Here is a 20,455-nt window from a genome sequence, read left to right as displayed (position 1 = left end):
ATAAGCAGTTAATATGTATGAAAGTCATTCACACAGATGGTTAGACCAAAGGTTTCACAGCCAAGAATTGTTTAAAGCATTTTAATGATTACATTTTTTTTTTTACTTACCTGACTAATGTCTATTCAGCAATGGCTGGGTTGGCATTGGTCCTATGGCTAATCTGCAGCTATGCAGCCGTGAATCCAACACCTGGTAATGCACTGTATATTTGCCCGCTATTATCAGAACCTGCATTAATCATTCTTTGCAGTTTGGCTAAAGAGTTGATTTCTTTGACCAAACCACATAATGTAGCAGCCATTCAAAATGCTCCTTCCCAGTCAAATGTCAGCCGAATGGCAGCCCACTTCCCTGCAACTCCCAGTAAAATTCCCTCCAACTTCCAGGCACTGGAGTAACCCCCTCCTTCTCCTAGGCATGCATATTATTTTACTCTGACTCCACCTTTCCACTGAATTACAGGGTCTGGCCAGGAGATGATGCTTCTCTTTAGATCTTAATGTCCACAAATCATGAAAGAAAGAATATTTTAGTACAAAGATTGATGTTTAAAAAGAAATTGTAGGGGAGCAGCCAAGGACCAGACAAGGGCCCATCAAGGAAAGTGGGGAAATTTTGAATGGCTACTACTGTAAAACAACCTTTGCTCCCCATTTGCAATAATGACCTTTGATACCCATTTTCCTTAGACCACTTATGATTTGGAACTTGGAACAGTACATTCTTCATAAAGGGTCATGGCACAGGAATTATTGATCAACTTTGTGATATAACAAAGAGCTAAACTATCCAGTAGTTTCGATAGTTAACAAAAATCTTCTCACGTTAGGACAAGTGCTCTCCACCTTAATTTCGAAAAAAAAAATCATCTTTGTTGAGTATTATTGAAAAAGTTTGTAGTTTATTTTATCTTCCTTTCTTTCACATTCAAAAAATATCATGCATTGACTCTTTATTAACTTATCAACTATCATTTGACATATTCAATTTGGATTCTCATGATAGGTTCATGATGATGAAGTACTGGACTTACGGGATGATGGCATCCAGAACCAAGAGCCAGTAGAATTTGGAGACGACTCTGCTGAGAATTTGATAGATTCTGAGATGTCTCCAAAGGAATCGGAGTACTCAGACATTGACTTCTCTGCAATAAAGGGGAAGAATCCTATGGATGAAAAAGAGGAGGAGAACACCAGAGAGACAGAGTATGCTGAGATTAAGAGAGTAGAAATGGAGGAGCATTTAGATAAAGACAATTAGGTAAGTGCAAACTGGCAAAGGCAAACTGGAAAAAAAGATTTTAGTACCTTGACTGTTTGCATTTCAACTATCCCATTAGTCCACTTATTATCTCCCGTTTCAAAAGCTGTTTACGGTAAATGAAACAGACTTTATTTGGGGGGGGGGGGGCTTTAGTGTACAGTGTGCAAATATACAGTATCCATCAAAGCCAAAGCATTGTGTGAGGAATAATATCAAGCTTCTTTTTTGCAAAGATACACATCTTTAAGTACTATTTTCATTAAAATAATGTTTTTTGCAAGTTTTTTTCTGTTTGTCATGGTTAAAAAGTACTAGGTGTTTTTAATGCATGTATAATTTTGCTTTTATAAATTCTGGTTTGTACTTTTCTTTGAAATATAGGTTTTCTTTTCCTTGATCAAAAACTTCCCCTTTTTTGCATGTGAGATATGCAAGTTTGCTATGTTAATGGAATCTATTGCTCAAGACGTTTGTTTAAATGTTGAGTGTTTTTAAGAGAAACACACTTTGTCTCCTCCTCCCTGCTTATGATCAGCAGTCAATGCTTGAATGTGTGTAAATTCACAGAATATTCATTGTTTTTTGGTTTCTTTGTGCACTTAAAAGAAAATGTTAACCTTTAGAATGCTGTGGGGAGAGGAAATGGACAAATACAGTAATGCCCTCAGGGGAAGTACAGAAATATCCATCGCAATGACTTTGCTGAGAACAGTATTTGCAGTATCACACCATATGAAACCAAAAAGTTACATCCTGAAGATGTAAGCTGGGTTTTCCTTCCATGCACTCAATAAATGCCATGATTCCCTTACAGTCTTGTTGTGTTTTAATCTATTATTAAATGCACATCAATAAAGGAAATGACACAAGACTTTAGATCACTGGTTTCTCAAGATGACCAATTTCCTCTTGTTTCTTTATACACGTGTGGATGTGTGAGAAACTCCCCTTAATGTCCTTTTTCTACAATCAACAAATGAAAAAAAAATGCTATTTTACTTGTGTGAAACATTTAAGGTAAAAATATAATAATAATGATTTTAAAGATACTAAAGACACCTCTCAAATTTGGAGTAGGTATCATGTAATGCTTGAGTGGTTGGTGAAAATGACACTAACATTTTGCAACAAGTGTGCAAACCAAAAAAAGGAAGAGGAAGGGGAAGTCAAGAAAGAGTCACACATTTAAACAATCACCAGAGATAGAGATGCAGAGGAAAAAGACATACAGGTGAAAACGTTTTTTTTAAATGTATTTATACATCCATTAGGAACTGAATGCTAGATTATGTCATAGTTTGACGGTACTACCAGGGATTCTTTTTGGACTTAGAATTATTCTTACCATATATCAAATAAGACTGAAGTTTGACTACTGTAGTCAAATTTCTGAACTTGTAAATTAATTACATAGACATCCTTTAATGAACACCTGTACTGAAAGCTTATGAGTTGTTCCTGACATATATGTACCTGACCTGTATGTTCAGTAAAAGTTCTTCGTCCAGAGAATGAAGGATTGAGTCAAGATGTTTTCTTTCATCTGTCTAACTCTGATCTTCAAATGGATAAACATCAGTTCCAGTTTAGGTATGACATGTACTTTAATTGAAATATCTTTTGATCAAACAAACAAACTGTCTTGAATTTCAATATCATTTTAAATTCTTTATTCTCTCTTTTGCCGTAACCATACATTTTTTTATCCAAAGCTATCAATGTTACGAATGTAAAAACATACATGCTATACTTCTCTTTGCTCATGCAAATAGGCCATATTAAAAAAAATGTTTCCTCATTTACTTTTTCACACGTATGAACTTAAGTGACATCAAATTATTAATGAATAAGGCTTAATATTATTTCAGAATGTTGGTATACTGTAGGTTGTCTGTGTTTTTTATTATTATTATCATTATTATTAGTTTAAACTATTTTGGCAATGGAAGTAATTGGAACAGCGGATTTCGATGTTCTTGGATATGTGAAGAAGACTTTTGTTTAATTATTTTACATGCCCTTTTTGCCCCATTGCGAATCTATTGTGTTTGATCAATTATGATCTTTTTTAAGCCTCTCGATCAGTGTGTATTAATTTCTTTAAGTGGTTTGCTTTTCAAAATTTTTCATTGATATTATTGTTGCAATTCTTTACTCAACATTTTGGTGCTGGCCATTACTCAAGCAGAATCGAATTACAAAACCCTAAAGCTACTTTTAATACCGGTAGTTGCCAAATAATAGCATTACATGTTGTTGGTTAAGACTCTATACAGCTCTGTTCAAAATGTCTCAATTGGCTGCAGAGTTTTCCACCAAAAACATAATGTTAACTCTGTATTGACGGTGCTGGGAGTCCTCTGAATTATTTTTAGTGCTTTGCATTTTGAAATGTAGACCAGGTCTAAATTTTAAAAAAAGTAAGTGAGGACAAACAGGAAGTATTCTGACTTTAGACTAAGGAAATTTAAAACAGCATTAAAACTTAAGCATGAAAGAGGATTCCTTTCTTTTAACCATATTTCCCTTTCAAATTGAGTGTTCTGTGTTTAAGCCTCTTTAGATGCGAGTCCAAATCCCACATCGATGATCCCTCCAGTGACAGAAGGACAAGTAACTAATCTGACTCCTACTCCAGACATCTGCCCTGATGGGGAATCCTCTAACTTAAACTGTAATTTAACTGGATCCAACAATACCTTTAACACAGCGAGTAACAAGACAGTAAATGATACTGATATTCTCAACAAAACATGTGAGTAAAACACCTTTTTATGATATCTTTTTAATTATTTTAAAGCGCTGCATAAAACTTTTTTGAAGAATTTGTTCTGAAAACTTGTCTTGAAAGCTTAAGTCATTAACAGCTTAACAACGATTAAATGTTATTTTATTAGACTTAACCACTTTATTTATGATTGATTATTATTTAAAGAATTGTTAGATATTGAATCTGTGCAGCAGAACTTTAGTTCAATAAGTTTATCTGGTGAGATGGTTTGGCACATAAGGAAACATCTCTAATATATCCACAAAAATATTACCACTTATTCACCATCATAAACTTTCTTTGTACAGTAGAGCACTTTGAAACAGCTAGCAACTGAAAACAAAGTGCTGGACATAAATAGTAAAAAATGATAAAACACAATAAAGATAAGAAATAAGGAATTATAAAATAAGAATTTGCTTAAGCTAAATAAATGAGGTAAAAAAAGAAAAAAAAGAAGTCCTGCCAGTTTTAAAGGCAGCGAATAAACAAAATCCTTGAGTTGAGTTTTAAAATTTGGCAGCGAAGGAGCCTCCCTAATTTGCAACGGTTATTCCATAAAAGAGGACCAGCAACAGAGAAGGTTGACTCCCCTCTGAGCTTCCTCTTAAACTCAGTACCTGCAGGTGCTCGTTTGGTTTATTTCATGCAATTACACTACCTGCCAGTAGGAGGAGACAAACGTTTCATTTTAGCCTAATGAAAGAACTGACTTTACAGGAAGAAATGGATATACTATTTTTTTTTTTTTTTAGCTTATTAAAAGTTTTTAGATTGTAAAAACATATTTTGACCCTTCATAGATATGTGTGTGTATTTCAGTTTTTAGGCTAAAGCAGAGCGTAAAAAAAAAATTATTAAATATTTTTCTTAAAGGTGTGAAGACACTGGAGATGACTGGAGAGACAGTTGTTGATGAGGGTGAAACTCTCAATCTGACCTGCACAGTGAAACCTGCATCTAAAATCACTTGGTCCAAACTTGGCTTAAACAAAAGCCTGAAAAATGACAGTGGATTGGACTATGGAACATCCACCCTCATCATAGATGATGTGACAACAGAGGATTCTGGACAGTATATCTGTGCAACACATCAAAACAATTTAACAAAAGAGATTAATGTTACTGTGATACGTAAGTATACCGAAGAAACATTTCTTAATTTACTTTTATCTTTATCCATATTGTTTTACCTTATTTCATTTTATTTATCTATCCATTCATAATCACAAGTACTATTTTTATATGATGCCATATCGAAGGTTAAATATGTTTTTTATTCAATCTTTTCAATGATTTTCCTTGGTTCTTGTCTCAGATAAGAAGAAACTTGAAATTACTGGAGAGAAGACTATTGAGGAGGGTGACACACTTAGACTTATCTGTAAGGGTTTTCCTCAATCTCTCCTCATTTGGACTAAACTTGCCTCCAATACAAGCCTGATCAATGGCACCGGAACAGCAACCCTCATCATTCATAATGTGACAAGCGAGAACTCTGGTCTGTACATGTGCACTGAACAACACCAGAACACGACTCTGACAGAAAATGTGGACATAAAAGTAAAAAGTGAGTTAATACGATAATACTTGATAAAATACTGATTTTATGTTCGAACAAGTGCTTTACAGAGTTTTCTGACATGTATTTCAAAGGGATAAAAACACCAACGATCACTGGTGAATCCACCATTAGACAAAACGGGAGCCTGAATCTGACCTGCACTGTTGATGCTTTTCCTTCTTCTATCATCACATGGACTAAACCTGGCTTAAACGTCACCCTGAAGAGTGAACCTGGACTTGAAACATTGACTCTGCTGATCCATAACGTGACAGAGGAACATTCTGGGCAGTATTATTGTTCTGCAGTGTACCCTAAGAAGAAATTGGTGCAAAACATTAACATTACTGTGATATGTAAGTAGGCAGCTAACCCACGACAAATTTAGAAGCATCACAACCCATAAGAGAGCTTACATTTTAAAGGTCTAATCCATGTATTGTGAGAAAAAAAATCTATAATTGCCAAGTTCAGTTTCAACTCAAGTCACATTTTAGCAGCAGAAATGGTGTGCTTGATTAAGGGAAGATCATCCTCTCTCTTTATTTAATTTAATTTATTTATTTATTTGACGGGTACAGTGTACATTAAAAAGCATTCCGGCATATGCACCAGAATTAGCCAAAAGGCTATTTTTCATCTGTTGTCCCTGGACAGATCTTAAAATAGTGTACATAAAAAAACACAACAGTAAGCATTCTACAATGAAAAATACAAATATAAAAAGAAATAAAAACAGCTATAGCTCCTTAAAACTGATTTTAAAAATACAGAATAACTGTGTTCATGTTAGCTTTAACAAAATAATAACGGCCACAGTAATGGCTCTTGAACTAGATTCTACGTATCTTGTTTCTGAGAGTTTTTTTTTAAATTTAGTTAATAATATATAGCAGTGATTTCCGACCAGGGGTACTGGTACTCCTAGTGGTCAGCGTGTGCATTGCAAGGGGTACATGAAAATATTAAATTTTTGTGGTAATAAAATAAAATGGGGCTGGTTTTACTTTGTAAGTACCCAACTAAAAAATAAAAAAAAAGCATTTTTCAAACAAAAAGAAAGCTTTTCTTACATGTTTGAATTCATCTTCAGCTTTTAAATACATCAAAACCAAGCAGAGGAAGAGACTGGAAGTAGAGAACAGCCTGAGATCAGCTGTTTTGCCACACCTGATCAAAGCAAGCTCAGCTCAGGTGTCATGAATGATGAAAACAAAGTACAATTTATGGAGTCAGTCTGAATACAATTTTTGTTCTGTATTTTGTACCCAATTTCTCAACTTTAAATGCAGAAGTTAAAAAGATTAAATAAAATAGTTTTCTATTTTATAATCAGTTATTGTACGTTCAACTTTTGGACAATCAATACTTTTGACAGAGAGGGGTTCTGATTGTAAGATAAAAGGGGTACATAAGTCCAAAAAAGTTGGGAAAATTGATTTATACCGGTAGTATGCAATATCAGAAAGCTTCATCTGACTTTTTCAAAATAAAAGCCTTTCTTTCAATAATAATAATAAAAAAAGATACAAAATCATGATTCTGTCCTATTCACAGAAGTACGCCCCTCAAATATTGTTGAGTTCATACAGTACATTAGGGTACGATTTGTTTCCTAAAAGGTTATAGCGAAGGAACGCTTCGATTTAAAACATGGATAAACAAGAGCTAACTATGTCCTTACAAATTGTCTTCGAATTTTCAACATTTAGTAGTACAACTACTTTTTTCATAAAAACACATTTCTTTACACAAAGAATTTAATATTATGTCTTTTCTTAATAATTTACAGAATTTTATAGCATTTTTTTGTTGTTGTTGTTCTGAAGACTGATGTTCAGGCCAAAGGATAAACCACAACAGGATTGGAATCGTTAACCCTCAGAAATGCACCGTTAAAGTCAGACAAGAAAGTATATTCTGATGGAACAAATTAAAGATTTATAACTTGATTTGAACTCTTAGAAAATAATCTTAAAAAAGTGCCCTGCTAAAAAAAAAGTGTTGTGTTTTACATGTTCTATATAATAATGGTTAGATTGTTACCTATAATTTGATCATTTGAATTGCTATAAAATTTGCCTTAGAGATAGGAAGGGACCACTAAATTTGACCTGCAATGAGGACATCTTTCCTTCATCTATAATAATTTTGACTAAAAATAGCATGAAAAAAGCCCTAATTATATGTAAATGTTTAATAATTTGTTCATTAGATCAAAAGAGACCTAAAATCACTGGAGAGAGCACAGTTACAGAGGGCCATGATCTGAACCTGACCTGCAGCGTCGATAGTTGGCCATTGTCGTTCATCACTTGGACCAAACATGGGTTGAGAACAGCTTTAGAAAATGGCACAGGCGCAGCCAGACTCATCATGTCTAACGTAACAGTTGAAAGTAGTGGACTCTATATCTGTTCAGCAAAGCATCAGAATGTCACTGTCACAGAAGAAGTTTACATCAAGGTGAATGGTAAGCACATGACTTTTCTTCAATGCAGTATGTATTTAATTTTTCTTAAAGGTTAGTCTCTTGAAATATAACAATATTTATTTACCTGATCTATATGTTTGTCTTGAGTTTTGGTGTCACCAAGAAGATGTTTTGTACTATTCTCACAGTTGTATGGTTTCCTCTTTAAAGTCACAGACAAAAAAGTAAAACATTTTTTTAAAAGCTTGTTTTAATGTAAATAAAACACAAAGATAAGGATAGAAAAACAATATTTGTAGACTATATGGGAAAATATTGCAGAAGGTTATATGTGTATTATTGTATATAAAGTTTAATATACTTTTGATAAATGTACTTTATTTTAAATGTATATAAAATAGGTGTGTAACTTTCCTAGTCGAGTAGTTTTGGGACATTATGCAGGATGGATGTTTTTAATAGGATTCTGTCTCCATGCAGTGCTGCCTAAGATCCTAAAGAAGTCTGAATGTAACGCTTATTCGGATGCCCTGACCTGCTGGTGCATCAGTGAAGGCTTTCCTTCACCCACAATCACATGGGAGCCATTTGGGAACTATACTCACTACTCTGTCACAACCACTGTGTCAAACTACACAGTCAACAGCACCATCTTCATAAAAGTGATAAATCCCATGAGTGTTTCTGCTATTTGTGTGAGTAGGAATAAAAATGGGGAAACAAAAAGGAATCTTACTACAAGTGAAGTGGAAGAGGAAGGTAACTTTTGAAAATGTATAACTCTTTCATTTAACATATTTTTGGTTGTAGCTCTAACTTTTTTTTTTTTGCAGGATATTTCACAAATTTGCTGAGGACTGTTACACAAATGGGAAAAATTATTCCCTTTTTGATTGGTTTGCTACTTTCAGCAATTGTTTGCTGCTTGTTGCTGCTTTGCTGCAGGTATACCTTTCATTACCATACATATCCAAATGTAAGAATCTATCACTGCGTGGTATTAAATAGCTGTATTCCTCCTCTAAGACGAAGATTATTTTGTATAGGTATAGTTATGAAAAAATATCTCTTAGGACATAACAATTCTGAAGAGAGGGAAATAAATATCCCTTCATCTAACTTTAGATTTGTTTATACATTCCATTGCATTTGTACAGGAAAAAAAAGTATGTTTGTATTTTTGTTTATAGGAAAAAAAAGAAATCCCATGGAGATATATCAGAGACCCTGGAGATGATAACTCAAGAGGTAAGTCATGTTCAAGACTGAGGAACTCTGTCACAGTGAGATTAGTGACACCTGGTGGTTATTTTCATAATGTGTGGAACAGAAATGCAAGAAAAGTCAAAGGATATTTCATGTTTTACATCACAGGCAAATGGTGACAACACAGGAGATTACGAGCCGATCCACGTCCAAGGGACTGCTGGAAGATCTGAAAGCCCAGAAGTTGTAACATCAGAGATTGAATATTCTGATGTTAATTTGTTGTTAGGAAAACAACAAAATTCTGAGGAAAATGCAGATGAAAAACCAAATAAATCAGAAACGGAGTATGCTAAGATTAGGCAAAAAGGAGCAGGGATGAAGGGGGATGGAGAAGGGCAGGAAGAGGAGGAAGAAACACTCTGTGCAACAGAAGCTGTGGAAAATGAGGCTGTTCCAGTCTATTCCAATGTGAAAAAGCTAAAGGATCAAATATGACTGCAGCAGCCTGAGGAAAGACATGTTGATAGAAGGATTGTGATTCTTCTTAAAGTCAAATATACACTATATTGCCAAAAGTATTTGCTCACCCATCCAAATTATTGGAATCAGGTGTTCCAATCACTTCCATGGCCACAGGTGTATAAATTCAAGCACCTAGGCATGCAGACTGTTTTTACAAACATTTGTGAAAGAATGGGTCGCTCTCAGGAGCTCAGTGAATTCCAGCGTGGAACTGTGATAGGATGCCACCTGTGCAACAAATCCAGTCGTGAAATTTCCTCGCTCCTAAATATTCCACAGTCAACTGTCAGCTGTATTATAAGAAAATGGAAGTGTTTGGGAACGACAGCAACTCAGCCACGAAGTGGTAGGCCACGTAAACTGACGGAGCGGGGTCAGCGGATGCTGACGCGCATAGTGCGAAGAGGTCGCCAACTTTCTGCAGAGTCAATCACTACAGACCTCCAAACTTAATGTGGCCTTCAGATTAGCTCAAGAACAGTGCGCAGAGAGCTTCATGGAATGGGTTTCCATGGTCGAGCAGCTGCATCCAAGCCATACATCACCAAGTGCAATGCAAAGCGTCGGATGCGGTGGTGTAAAGCACGCCGCCACTGGACTCTAGAGCAGTGGAGACGCGTTCTCTGGAGTGACGAATCGCGCTTCTCCATCTGGCAATCTGATGGACGGGTCTGGGTTTGGCGGTTGCCAGGAGAACGGTACTTGTCTGACTGCATTGTGCCAAGTGTAAAGTTTGGTGGAGGGGGGATTATGGTGTGGGGTTGTTTTTCAGGAGCTGGGCTTGGCCCCTTAGTTCCAGTGAAAAGAACTCTGAATGCTTCAGCATACCAAGACATTTTGGACAATTCCATGCTCCCAACTTTGTGGGAACAGTTTGGAGCTGGCCCCTTCCTCTTCCAACATGACTGTGCACCAGTGCACAAAGCAAGGTCCATAAAGACATGGATGACAGAGTCTGGTGTGGATGAACTTGACTGGCCTGCACAGAGTCCTGACCTCAACCCGATAGAACACCTTTGGGATGAATTAGAGCGGAGACTGAGAGCCAGGCCTTCTCGTCCAACATCAGTGTGCAACCTCACAAATGCGCTTCTGGAAGAATGGTCAAAAATTCCCATAAACACACTCCTAAACCTTGTGGACAGCCTTCCCAGAAGAGTTGAAGCTGTTCTAGCTGCAAAGGGTGGACCGATGTCATATTGAACCCTATGGATTAGGAACGGGATGTCACTTAAGCTCATATGTGAGTCAAGGCAGGTGAGCAAATACTTTTGGCAATATAGTGTATCTTGCATTGGCTACAAATGTATTCTAGAAGCAACAAAGAGAAAAGTAGAGAGATTTCTCTCTATGAATTGGTTTAAGGGAGAAAGTGATTGTGTTGAAAGATGGGAAATTAAAGTAGCTTCTGGTAAAGCAAGCAGGTGTCAGATGTGCTTTGCATAGATGGTTCCTCTTAATGAGCAGAGTGAAACTTGGCTGAGTAAATCAAAAGGTTTTTGAACAGCGGTGCATATCCCTATAACATTGTTCCTCTTTACTGAACTTTTTGTAAAAAATGTTGGGGTTTTTCTCAGTATTTTAAGGTTCAGTTAAAAAAAAAGAAAAGATTGTTGATTTTCTTTGTTTGATCGCTGCAAAAAGAAAAATTTAGCAACAGAAACAGAAGCTTCTTATTTATTTTGCTTTTATAGCTGCATTGAACCTGCAGTGCAGTGCAGGTGTTTAGTGAAATCTTGTTTGCAGATAAGTGTAGCGATAACTCATCAACATTTTGTCTTTCAGTTATTTTGATTGTGAGGTAAGGGGAAAAATTTGAATCAGCTATGTGTAAACAACTGTGCAATAAAATAAACCTGATACTTTTACCAATGTATTAGGTCATTGTCTACTGTAAGCAAAAACATAATGATTCAACAGGGCCTTCATTTAGCAAATAAATGCCTACAGTATATCCTGCAGATTTGTGCTCACCAGTCTGAATTTGTCACATAAAAACTGTTGTATGAAAACTCCAGGGAAAAATGTCTTTTTTGCACAATCATCAGTTTGTTTATGTCTTAACATTGCTTTGCTAAAGTGCTATAAAAACTTGACTCTTTTGAAGCTGTAATAAACATTCATTTACCATATACTGTATGTAGTGTTTATGCAAAATAAGGAAGTAAATCATTTTAAAGTGTAATGAACATTTATCAACTATTTTATTAAAATCTTTTGCATGGAAATATGTTTTGCTTCTACTTACTCAACCAGAAAATTCAGAGAAACTCTGAGCAATTTTCAACAAAAGCCTGCATATTTTGAAATCAAAGTTTATAATGTGTAATTTGAACGCAGTATAATAACAGTTTTTTTCTGAGTTTTGGTAGAAAACATTAAACAGCATCATGAATACCAAGAAAAGACACCAGATGGGACAGGATATTGCTGTGGAGAAATTTAAAGCACTGTTGAGTTTGCAAAATGATTTCCTAAGATTTGAGCATTTCAGGAAAGATTGTTCAACAATCAGTTAAAAACTGAAAGAGTGTCAAATGGGAAACCTACCAACATAGCAAGCAGGAGCTTATCGTGGAAACAATGAAGGTACTCAGGACCTGAGGAAGCAGACAGTGACTTGGAGCACAATGAGTCAGCACTGGAAGACATGGTGATGAAGTCCTAAAGATGTCCCAAAAGGAAAGGAGCACGGAGCAAAGACTACATAAAAAAACAATGTTTTTCACCAATAAAAAGTAATGAAAAAGACACAAAAAGTATATTCTGATAGCATTATGAACTGTATTCTGATTGTATTTTGAATAGTTTGTATGTGTGGGTTGCAAAGTTGAGGGTATTGTCCATCTATTTCAAAAAAACAAACAATTATAAGGCAAATAATGGGAAAATATGTCTGTCTCTAGATGTATACAGCTGATAAAGAGCTTCTGCAACAGACCTCAAGTTGGAATTTCGGTGAAAGGTGGTCTTAAAAGCAAATCAAAGATCTGAATATGTCTGCCTGGCAAAGACGTCTGTTTGTAAAACACTGATTGAAAATATTTGTAATCTCTCACCACCACAATTAGCACCTTCTGTTGTGCTAATATGTAAAATAACAACAAAATAGTTCCTGATTTTTAGGTGTCAAATTGCAAAAGAAAAGTTAAAGTGATCTCATTTTATTTAGAGGTGTGGTTAATATATGCTTACACACTGTATAAATGTATGGGATTTACCAGATACAGGATTAAAGAGCTGAGCCAGTGGGATTAGAAAGTTCCACTAGCTGGATGAATGCTTTAAATAGATTAGTCAGGTGCTGCAGGTGCTGCTGTATCACAGAAGAATCAGCACTAGTTGCAAAATATTACGTCCTTCCCCGTCAGACAGTCAGGTAGGTTATTGAAATGTTGCTGGGCTAAATATGTGGTATTGTAATGTTCAACCTGTTATAATACATGCAATTATCCTGGAGGTCTTAGGTGGCTTTTACTGTTTCTAGAAGTGAATGCAACGCGTTGGTGATCGAGTAAGGTTCAAACCTGCAAATAGGTTTAGGGAGCGTTGCAAAATCTTTTAAATCAACTTCATACATGTATATAAATCAGTGAATATGATAGAGATTATGGGAAACCTTTGGTTCATCGATCAATCACATCTTACTGTATATTATATACGGTATATTATGTTTTTGGCATCATACTTATCTAGCTTTTGGTGGTTGTTGCTGAAAAAGGGAAGTCACGTGTAAAGAACTTAAAAGAACTTGTCTTAGATATTTGAGATCATCAAAAATGTTAAATATCAGACAAAGATAACTTGTATAATAAATAACTAAATTTCAGTTTAATATACTGTAGCTGGTAAATTAAAAAAAAACACAAAAAAAACTATCCAAACCAATCTGGTTTAGATATATATATATATATATATATATATAAAATGACATTGTCAAGGCTGTTAATGTATGTCTGTGAATTAAAGTAGGTTGTGAAACTCTGAAATCGCATGCAAGCCCCAATAAAGGAGCATTGGACAATATTACTAGAGAAAAACTCTGAGGGATTCGATGTGTAAGCTATGCCAATTCAGATAGAAAGTGATTTATGAAAATGCGAAGTTGATTGCCTAAAAAAAGTGAAGCCAACAGTTGCATACTGGTACATATTGGTACGCCCCACTCTCACCGAGTCACGCATTAAAAATGGCAACTTGTGTGGCCGCAAAAACAAGCAGTTTTATGGCTGTGGGAAGTCATTTCACAAGTAATTTCACAGTCAGTGGATGTACTAACCAAGAAATTCACATATACACTGATGTATCCTATAGTATAGTATGTAGTATAACATTATTCTTGCCATCTCGGTCCAACTCGAAGATATTGACTGAGTTAACCATTGACATTGTGTCTAACGTTAGAAAATAGAATAGATGAATTTATCTTTATTTTAAAAGTGTTGAAAATGTTTGATGCATATACAGTATTGTTTACATTGAGACTGGTCTAACTAGGGAGTACCAATATGGCGGCTGGTGGCTTCACTTCAACCCTGTACTAACAACGGGCAATCAGCAATCCAGTGAACAAATGGAGATCAGTGGTTTGGTCAGGGAGCCATGCATAGAACCTTTTCCCAATCACTTCTCTAAGCTAATCAAAGGGAAACTCACATACTTTTTTGACAGCAGGGAAGTCACTTAATGTAGTTTCACAGGCCTGAATGCGGACCATAGATGTGATGGAAGAAGGTCACAGACAGAATACGGATTAAGAGAATAGTTCACCTTAACATATCTAAAAAAATAAAAATAAAAAAAAACTCAAAGAAAGTCATTTTTATTAGCTACAGAAAAAAAAAGGAATTTGGGGGACCAGCTGGACAAACAATGGAGATGATCATGTCAAACAGGGTTTTTGAATTTTCCTGTTGAAAAATATAATATCAGGTTCTATCATTAACAGTAACAGCCTTTAATGAGGGGCTAAATTCTTTAACATTAAGTAATACCTTTGTTTTATCAAACATTGAGTAAAACAAAGTTAGGTCAAATTTATTCATAGTGGCACATAAAAAAACAAAAAAACTGATAGCAAAGTCCTGAACACTTAAAGGTGAGAGATAAAGATACATTGAATAAATTTAAACAGAAAGAATCAGAAAAGAATTAAACACACATAAAATAAAACCCAATAAAATACATTTCAGACTGGGTCAAACTTTAGGGTAAACAGATGTGTTTTTAAAAGAGGAAGTGAAGAAGCCTGTCTAATGTTAGAAGGGAAATTATTCTAGAATTTAGGAGCCAGAAAACAAAGCTGACAGCCAAATGAAAGTCATTCACAAATATATTCGAAATGAAAACAGAGACTTTCATGCTTGTTTAAAAAGCAACTTGAAGGTGTAGCCCTCACAGTTTGGGAGTGCAATATGATTTGTAATTTGACATTTTATCACGGATCTCCATTGCCTGTTGCCATGGCAAACAGCTAGACTTCCTGGGGTCCATAATAAAAAAAATACAGTACAAAGCACAGCCACAAAAACATAAAATTTTTAAAGCTTATGTCATTTCTCAACATATAGTTTAGAAATTATCAGATAATGCACAAAAGAACAAGTAAAATAAAACAGCCAATAAAACAGAAGATAAATTAAATCATCCAATAAAACATAAGAACTTCAGGGCATCAGTTGGAGTCTCAGCGCAATGACCTATATATGAAAGATATTTTTAAAGCATTGGGTTTTGGACCTGGTAAAACAAGCTGGCCATTACTGGAAGCTCTAGTGTTGTGAACAAAATTAGAAAAAACAATTTGTGAATGTATAAATGCTGTAACATTACCTCTCATGACTTAAACAGCACAAGTGTATTTAAAGCAGCTTATTCTCAACTGTACAGTAAGCTAGGAAAGGCGACCATGCATCTGGTTGACATGCGTTCTAATGGAGCAGCTGAGTTCCAACCATGCTGCCTTTTTTTGAGCAACCTGGAGCTTTTTGAGTTCACCCATGGCAGCAGATTTCCAAACTGGAGAGCAATAGTCAAGATGACATCAGACTGGACTCTGAACTATTTGCCATTTAAGTGAAGCATTCCCTTGAAGCACTAATTGCTCTTCCCATTTTCAAAATAATATAAGTAATGTGGTGAGATCAAGACAAAGAACAGTCAACCATCACACCAGAGACTTTAAATTGTTGAACCATCAAGTCACAAAAATGTAAATATAACACTTGAGTAATCTATCACAGCTTAAGTAGTCTTTTAAAATGCATCCCCTGGGCATTATTATGGGATGATTTGCTGAATAGCATTTTTCTCAAACTTGGATTTTTTGTTCTCAATAAAAAAAAGTTTGTCCAATTGAATTCTACTAAAATGATTTGTCTCATTTCATGCTATCCACGGATCTCTACCAGTAAAGCAATATTGTGGGAGGTCACAAAGAAACTTTTGTCTACTGATGTTATCATAGAAAAATTTAGGATACTTCCTGAATATTATCTGGCTTTCTGATCATGTTATATCCATCCTCATTTTCCAACAGAAATGGCTGATCTACTCAAAGGCATAAATCTCATTGAGACTCTTAAAGAGTCGATGGAGAGCAACAAGTTTTCTGATGTAAAGGACGCCGTTGAAGATCTTCTTATCAGTAGGATCAACCTTGCTGTCGTTGGGGAGCGTGGAGATGAAAAATTCTCCCTTATTAACTCCCTTCATGGCCTTGGACCTGAGGATGAAGGTTCAGCCCCTTCTCAATCTCCTGTCACCCCAGAGGAAGTAGGTGGTTACCCAAATCCCAAACACCCAGACTTCCGTCTTTGGGATCTGCCACCTGTCCCAATCACATCCCCATTTGAACCAGAGGGATACATAAGTAGATATAAGTTCCTTCGTTATAATGCTGTCTTTATGACGTTTACACAAATCATACAACCAAACTGCGTGGAGGTTTTTTTGGAGGCTCTTTCACTGCAGCAGAAAACAGTGTATTTTGTTCTCTTAGGTTCCATGAAAGACACAGATAAGAGTTTGGAAGAAAAGAGGAAAGCAAGTCTGGAGGTACTGAAATCACAGGGTGTGAAACAGCCTAAAATCTACCTGGTTAGACCTTTGAATCTTGAGAAGTTAGACTTTCCTGGCCTCTTGGTAGATGTTACCAAAGACCTTCCTGAGATCCGGGCTCACGCCCTTCTTCTGGCATTACCCACACTCACCCCAACACTGGTTACTCTGAAAAAGGAGGCGTTTAAAGCACTCATATGGGCAGCTGCCTCCCTATCCGGTGGGATGTCAGCCATTCCTGTTCCCCTTGTGGCATCTATGGTGGACTCGAGCATTGCAGTGCGGATTTTAACAAAAGCCCAGATATCTCTGTGCGTTGATGATGAATCGATCGAGCGAACGGCTCGACAGCGGCACCTGGAACCAACAAGGCTTAAAGAACTGCGAACTTGTGCGTTGTCAGTTGAGGTCACTAAAGGGGAAGTTAAAAGAAGACTTGCTGCAGCTGAGAAGGACTTGGCTACCGTTTCGTCAAAGTTAGTGGAAATGGCGCTGCCTAGACATGCGCGTTTGGCCAGCCGCTCCTTCACTGCCATGCTGCAAGCTTTAAATGGTGCTATTGATGAAATGGCTGCTGATGCTGAGAAAATAGTGGCAGCTGCAGTGGAGGGGGGGAAATAAAGCAACCGTATTTAACTATGTGAGCTGTTTTCTGTGTAGTGAAACACCACTTTTATAATATAAGATGTTCATTTACTGTTGAGAAATTAAAGATTGAGCAAAGGAAATATTCTTCAATTGCTGCTTGGTGTTAGATGTTGGTTACCCAAATAATCCAAATATAAAAATGTATCAAAATAAATTTACCAATAAATTATGAGCAACAAAGTGAAATATCATGGTGTGTAATTCTTGAGCATGTCTTCTGAAATGTATTTGGTACTGAGTAAAATAAGTATTGCTTTTATAATGACAGCATTACAACATCTTCTATAAGACAAAATTAATTACATACTTTAAATTTCCCTGGTATTAGTGGGACTTATTCTTCAGTCTTTTAATCTGGGTTGTTTTTATTCGTTTGCCTTTAAAGCTACGGTGTGTAATAATTACAGGGATATACAGTCATAAATGATATATATGTTATATATTATACATCACTATGTTATTTATCATCATCTACGAGCTCAGCCTCTTAACCTTAATATTTCCGTTGCCTGAGAATTCGTTATTTATAATAACATAGGAGCGGGTCTCGCAGCCATGGAGGCAGACATCTTTGCGCTACGGCAGCACAGAGCCAACAAACTAGCGATTGCAGGTTTCGCCCATTACGCTCGAAAGTAACTACGGCAAGTTGAGAGAGATGAACTGAGACGGTACTGAACAATAGATGGCAGTATATACTATCTGTAAAATTATCTATGTAAACAAACCTCATCACTTGAGAAGGTAGGTGATGCGGACATCGTGGACAGTGATGGGACTAACGGCGTTGAAACTAACGGCGTTACTAACGCCGTTACCTTGTTTTAGTAACGAGTAATCTAACTAATTACTTTGACTGTAACTATAACGCAGTTACCATTGCAGACACCCCGTTACTGCGCGTTACTCAGGTCGCACAATGAACCTTTTTTCATGATAGGACTCGTGCGCAGCTGCGTGAAGCTGACACCCCACCCACGTCAAAAAACTCTGCAAATAGACTGAATGGTTAGTGCAACGTTAGTGCAGATTTGTGCAGAAAAAAATATTGTTTGTGCTACTTTTGTTTAAGAGATATTAAAGATTATTTTTTAGGTCATCAAGAGGTGCGCGCCTTGTCATGAGAGAGGGGAGGATGAGATTCCGTCTGTCAGTTGAAAAGGTGGGTGTTTCTGCTGGTGGGTGTTAACGTACAGCACACACAGAGAGATGGAGAGTGAGGATGACTCCAGCAGCAAAACAGCGTTTTCCACATGGAAATACCGGTGTTACGTAGAGCTGCGTTTCCCCATCACATAACGGTTTCCTCTGCATCTCCACACAGCGCAGGCGGCAAGAGTCACCGCGCAAGCGGCAGGAAACGCGCATGCTCGCTAAAGGCGCGCAACAGTCGCTCTGTGCTCGCGCCACAGGAGAACTATGGAGAGCGTGAACGATCAAATGAACCTGACAACAGCCAGAAATGATAGCCTATATGGAGAAAGGGAGAAATCTGGATGGATGGATGGATGGATGGATGGATGGATGGATGGATGGATGGATGGATGGATGGATGGATGGATGGATGGATGGATGGATACTCTGCCTTCTCAACCTACTGTATTTTTTATTTTAAACATTATTTGATGGCCTTTGTGGCAGGGATGGAGATCCATATTTTATGTCACACGCAGAGTATAGATCTAGATAGATAGATAGATAGATAGATAGATAGATAGATAGATAGATAGATAGATAGATAGATAGATAGATAGATAGATAGATAGATGGATAGATAGATGTTGCAGTATCTATAACAACCCAAACACACAGGATTTCAGAATTAGACATCCCCAGTTATTAATTTCATATACTCACCAGATCTGAATGTCCTGTTATAAAACTTCACATCGCGTTCCCCCCTGATGTCATTTACGTTGAGTTGCAATAAATGCTAAACTGTCTGCAGGTTCTTGTCTTTGTCGTCCGCTCTATTCAGCTGGCTTTGGAAACACACGGCGAGAAGGTGGGGGCCGGGTGGTGAGGTTTACGGGGGCGAGGAACGGAAAAGTAACGCAATAGTTACTTTTACTAGTAACTAGTTACTTTTATTGTGGAGTAACTCAGTTAGTAACTCAGTTACTTTTTGGGAGAAGTAACTAGTAACTATAACTAATTACTTTTTCAAAGTAACGTGCCCAACACTGATCGTGGAAGACATTTTGTCCCGTAACGCTCGCCGTACTGTTGGGGGGGAGAAGCGGTGGGGGGGAGATGTTCATGTTGCTGCGGTCTGCAGTCTGGACGTTAGATGTCACTGAAAATTACACTCTGTAGCTTTAATACCAGATTATTATCATCAACAATGTCATGGGAGTTTTCTCACCTCACCCTCTCCTTAATTGAAACAAGCGATGAAACACACACTGAAACACAGCCTTAATTGTCTCACTGTCAGATGTCTGTTTTTGTTTTGGTGCCTTTGGATTGGCCTACTGCTCCCAGCATTCCTTTGCTCAAAAAGAAAACATTAAACAAGCTTAACCACGCTTTTCTTTCTGCACTGGAGTCCTGGACAGTGAGTATGGATAGAGGCCGTTACAATTTAAATGTATACCTAATTGTTTTCATTGAAAAAAATATTTCATAGGTCTATTTAAGCTTCCATAGGAAGCATGGCTTTTAGATAATTGTTCATATTTATTTTTAGTAAATTAGGGAGGAAAAGCTGATTATTTCTGGTTTAAAATGTAATTGTGTTCTTTCTAACACAGCGATGTTCTTAGGAAAATTCTGAAGTTTAGAAATATGTCCATCAGCAAAACATCAGTTGCAAACCTTAATAATGAGAAACATTGTTATACAACATCAGGATTAAGGTAACCAGAATTACTTGGCGCTGAAAAGTTATATTGCCACCTACAGTCAATACATTTAGACAGTTTTCAAAAAGCATTCCTTTTATAAATGACCATCTGGCTGGATGGAAGTCGCACAACCG

At 36.6% G+C, this 20,455-nt stretch overlaps 2 protein-coding genes across 2 annotated transcripts in view; both read left to right on the top strand.

The window, feature by feature from the left end:
- LOC119797889 (hemicentin-1-like) overlaps positions 1-11,317 on the top strand; it is a 33,722-nt gene extending 22,405 nt beyond the window's left edge. Inside the window, exons 9-21 of the mRNA XM_038307145.1 lie at positions 1,009-1,211; positions 2,402-2,500; positions 2,849-2,859; positions 3,824-4,024; positions 4,916-5,173; positions 5,358-5,609; positions 5,696-5,959; positions 7,819-8,076; positions 8,518-8,796; positions 8,871-8,982; positions 9,228-9,285; positions 9,412-9,803; positions 11,054-11,317. Coding sequence (XP_038163073.1) covers positions 1,009-1,211; positions 2,402-2,500; positions 2,849-2,859; positions 3,824-4,024; positions 4,916-5,173; positions 5,358-5,609; positions 5,696-5,959; positions 7,819-8,076; positions 8,518-8,796; positions 8,871-8,982; positions 9,228-9,285; positions 9,412-9,741 — 2,325 coding nt within the window. The 3' untranslated portion in view covers positions 9,742-9,803; positions 11,054-11,317. The remainder of the gene's footprint in view (positions 1-1,008; positions 1,212-2,401; positions 2,501-2,848; positions 2,860-3,823; positions 4,025-4,915; positions 5,174-5,357; positions 5,610-5,695; positions 5,960-7,818; positions 8,077-8,517; positions 8,797-8,870; positions 8,983-9,227; positions 9,286-9,411; positions 9,804-11,053) is intronic.
- A 1,713-nt stretch (positions 11,318-13,030) lies between these two features.
- Positions 13,031-17,661, top strand: irgq2 (immunity-related GTPase family, q2). Its single transcript, XM_038307152.1, has 2 exons — positions 13,031-13,147; positions 16,307-17,661. Exon 2 carries the CDS (start codon positions 16,309-16,311, stop codon positions 17,446-17,448), a length of 1,140 nt encoding a protein of 379 aa, XP_038163080.1. The 5' UTR covers positions 13,031-13,147; positions 16,307-16,308; the 3' UTR covers positions 17,449-17,661.
- Positions 17,662-20,455: the final 2,794 nt, after the last annotated feature.

The sequence above is a fragment of the Cyprinodon tularosa genome, unplaced genomic scaffold, assembly GCF_016077235.1.
Source record: "Cyprinodon tularosa strain WSP-4 unplaced genomic scaffold, ASM1607723v1 ctg60, whole genome shotgun sequence".
Taxonomy (NCBI): domain Eukaryota; kingdom Metazoa; phylum Chordata; class Actinopteri; order Cyprinodontiformes; family Cyprinodontidae; genus Cyprinodon; species Cyprinodon tularosa.
This window is presented reverse-complemented; position numbering and strand designations above follow the sequence as displayed.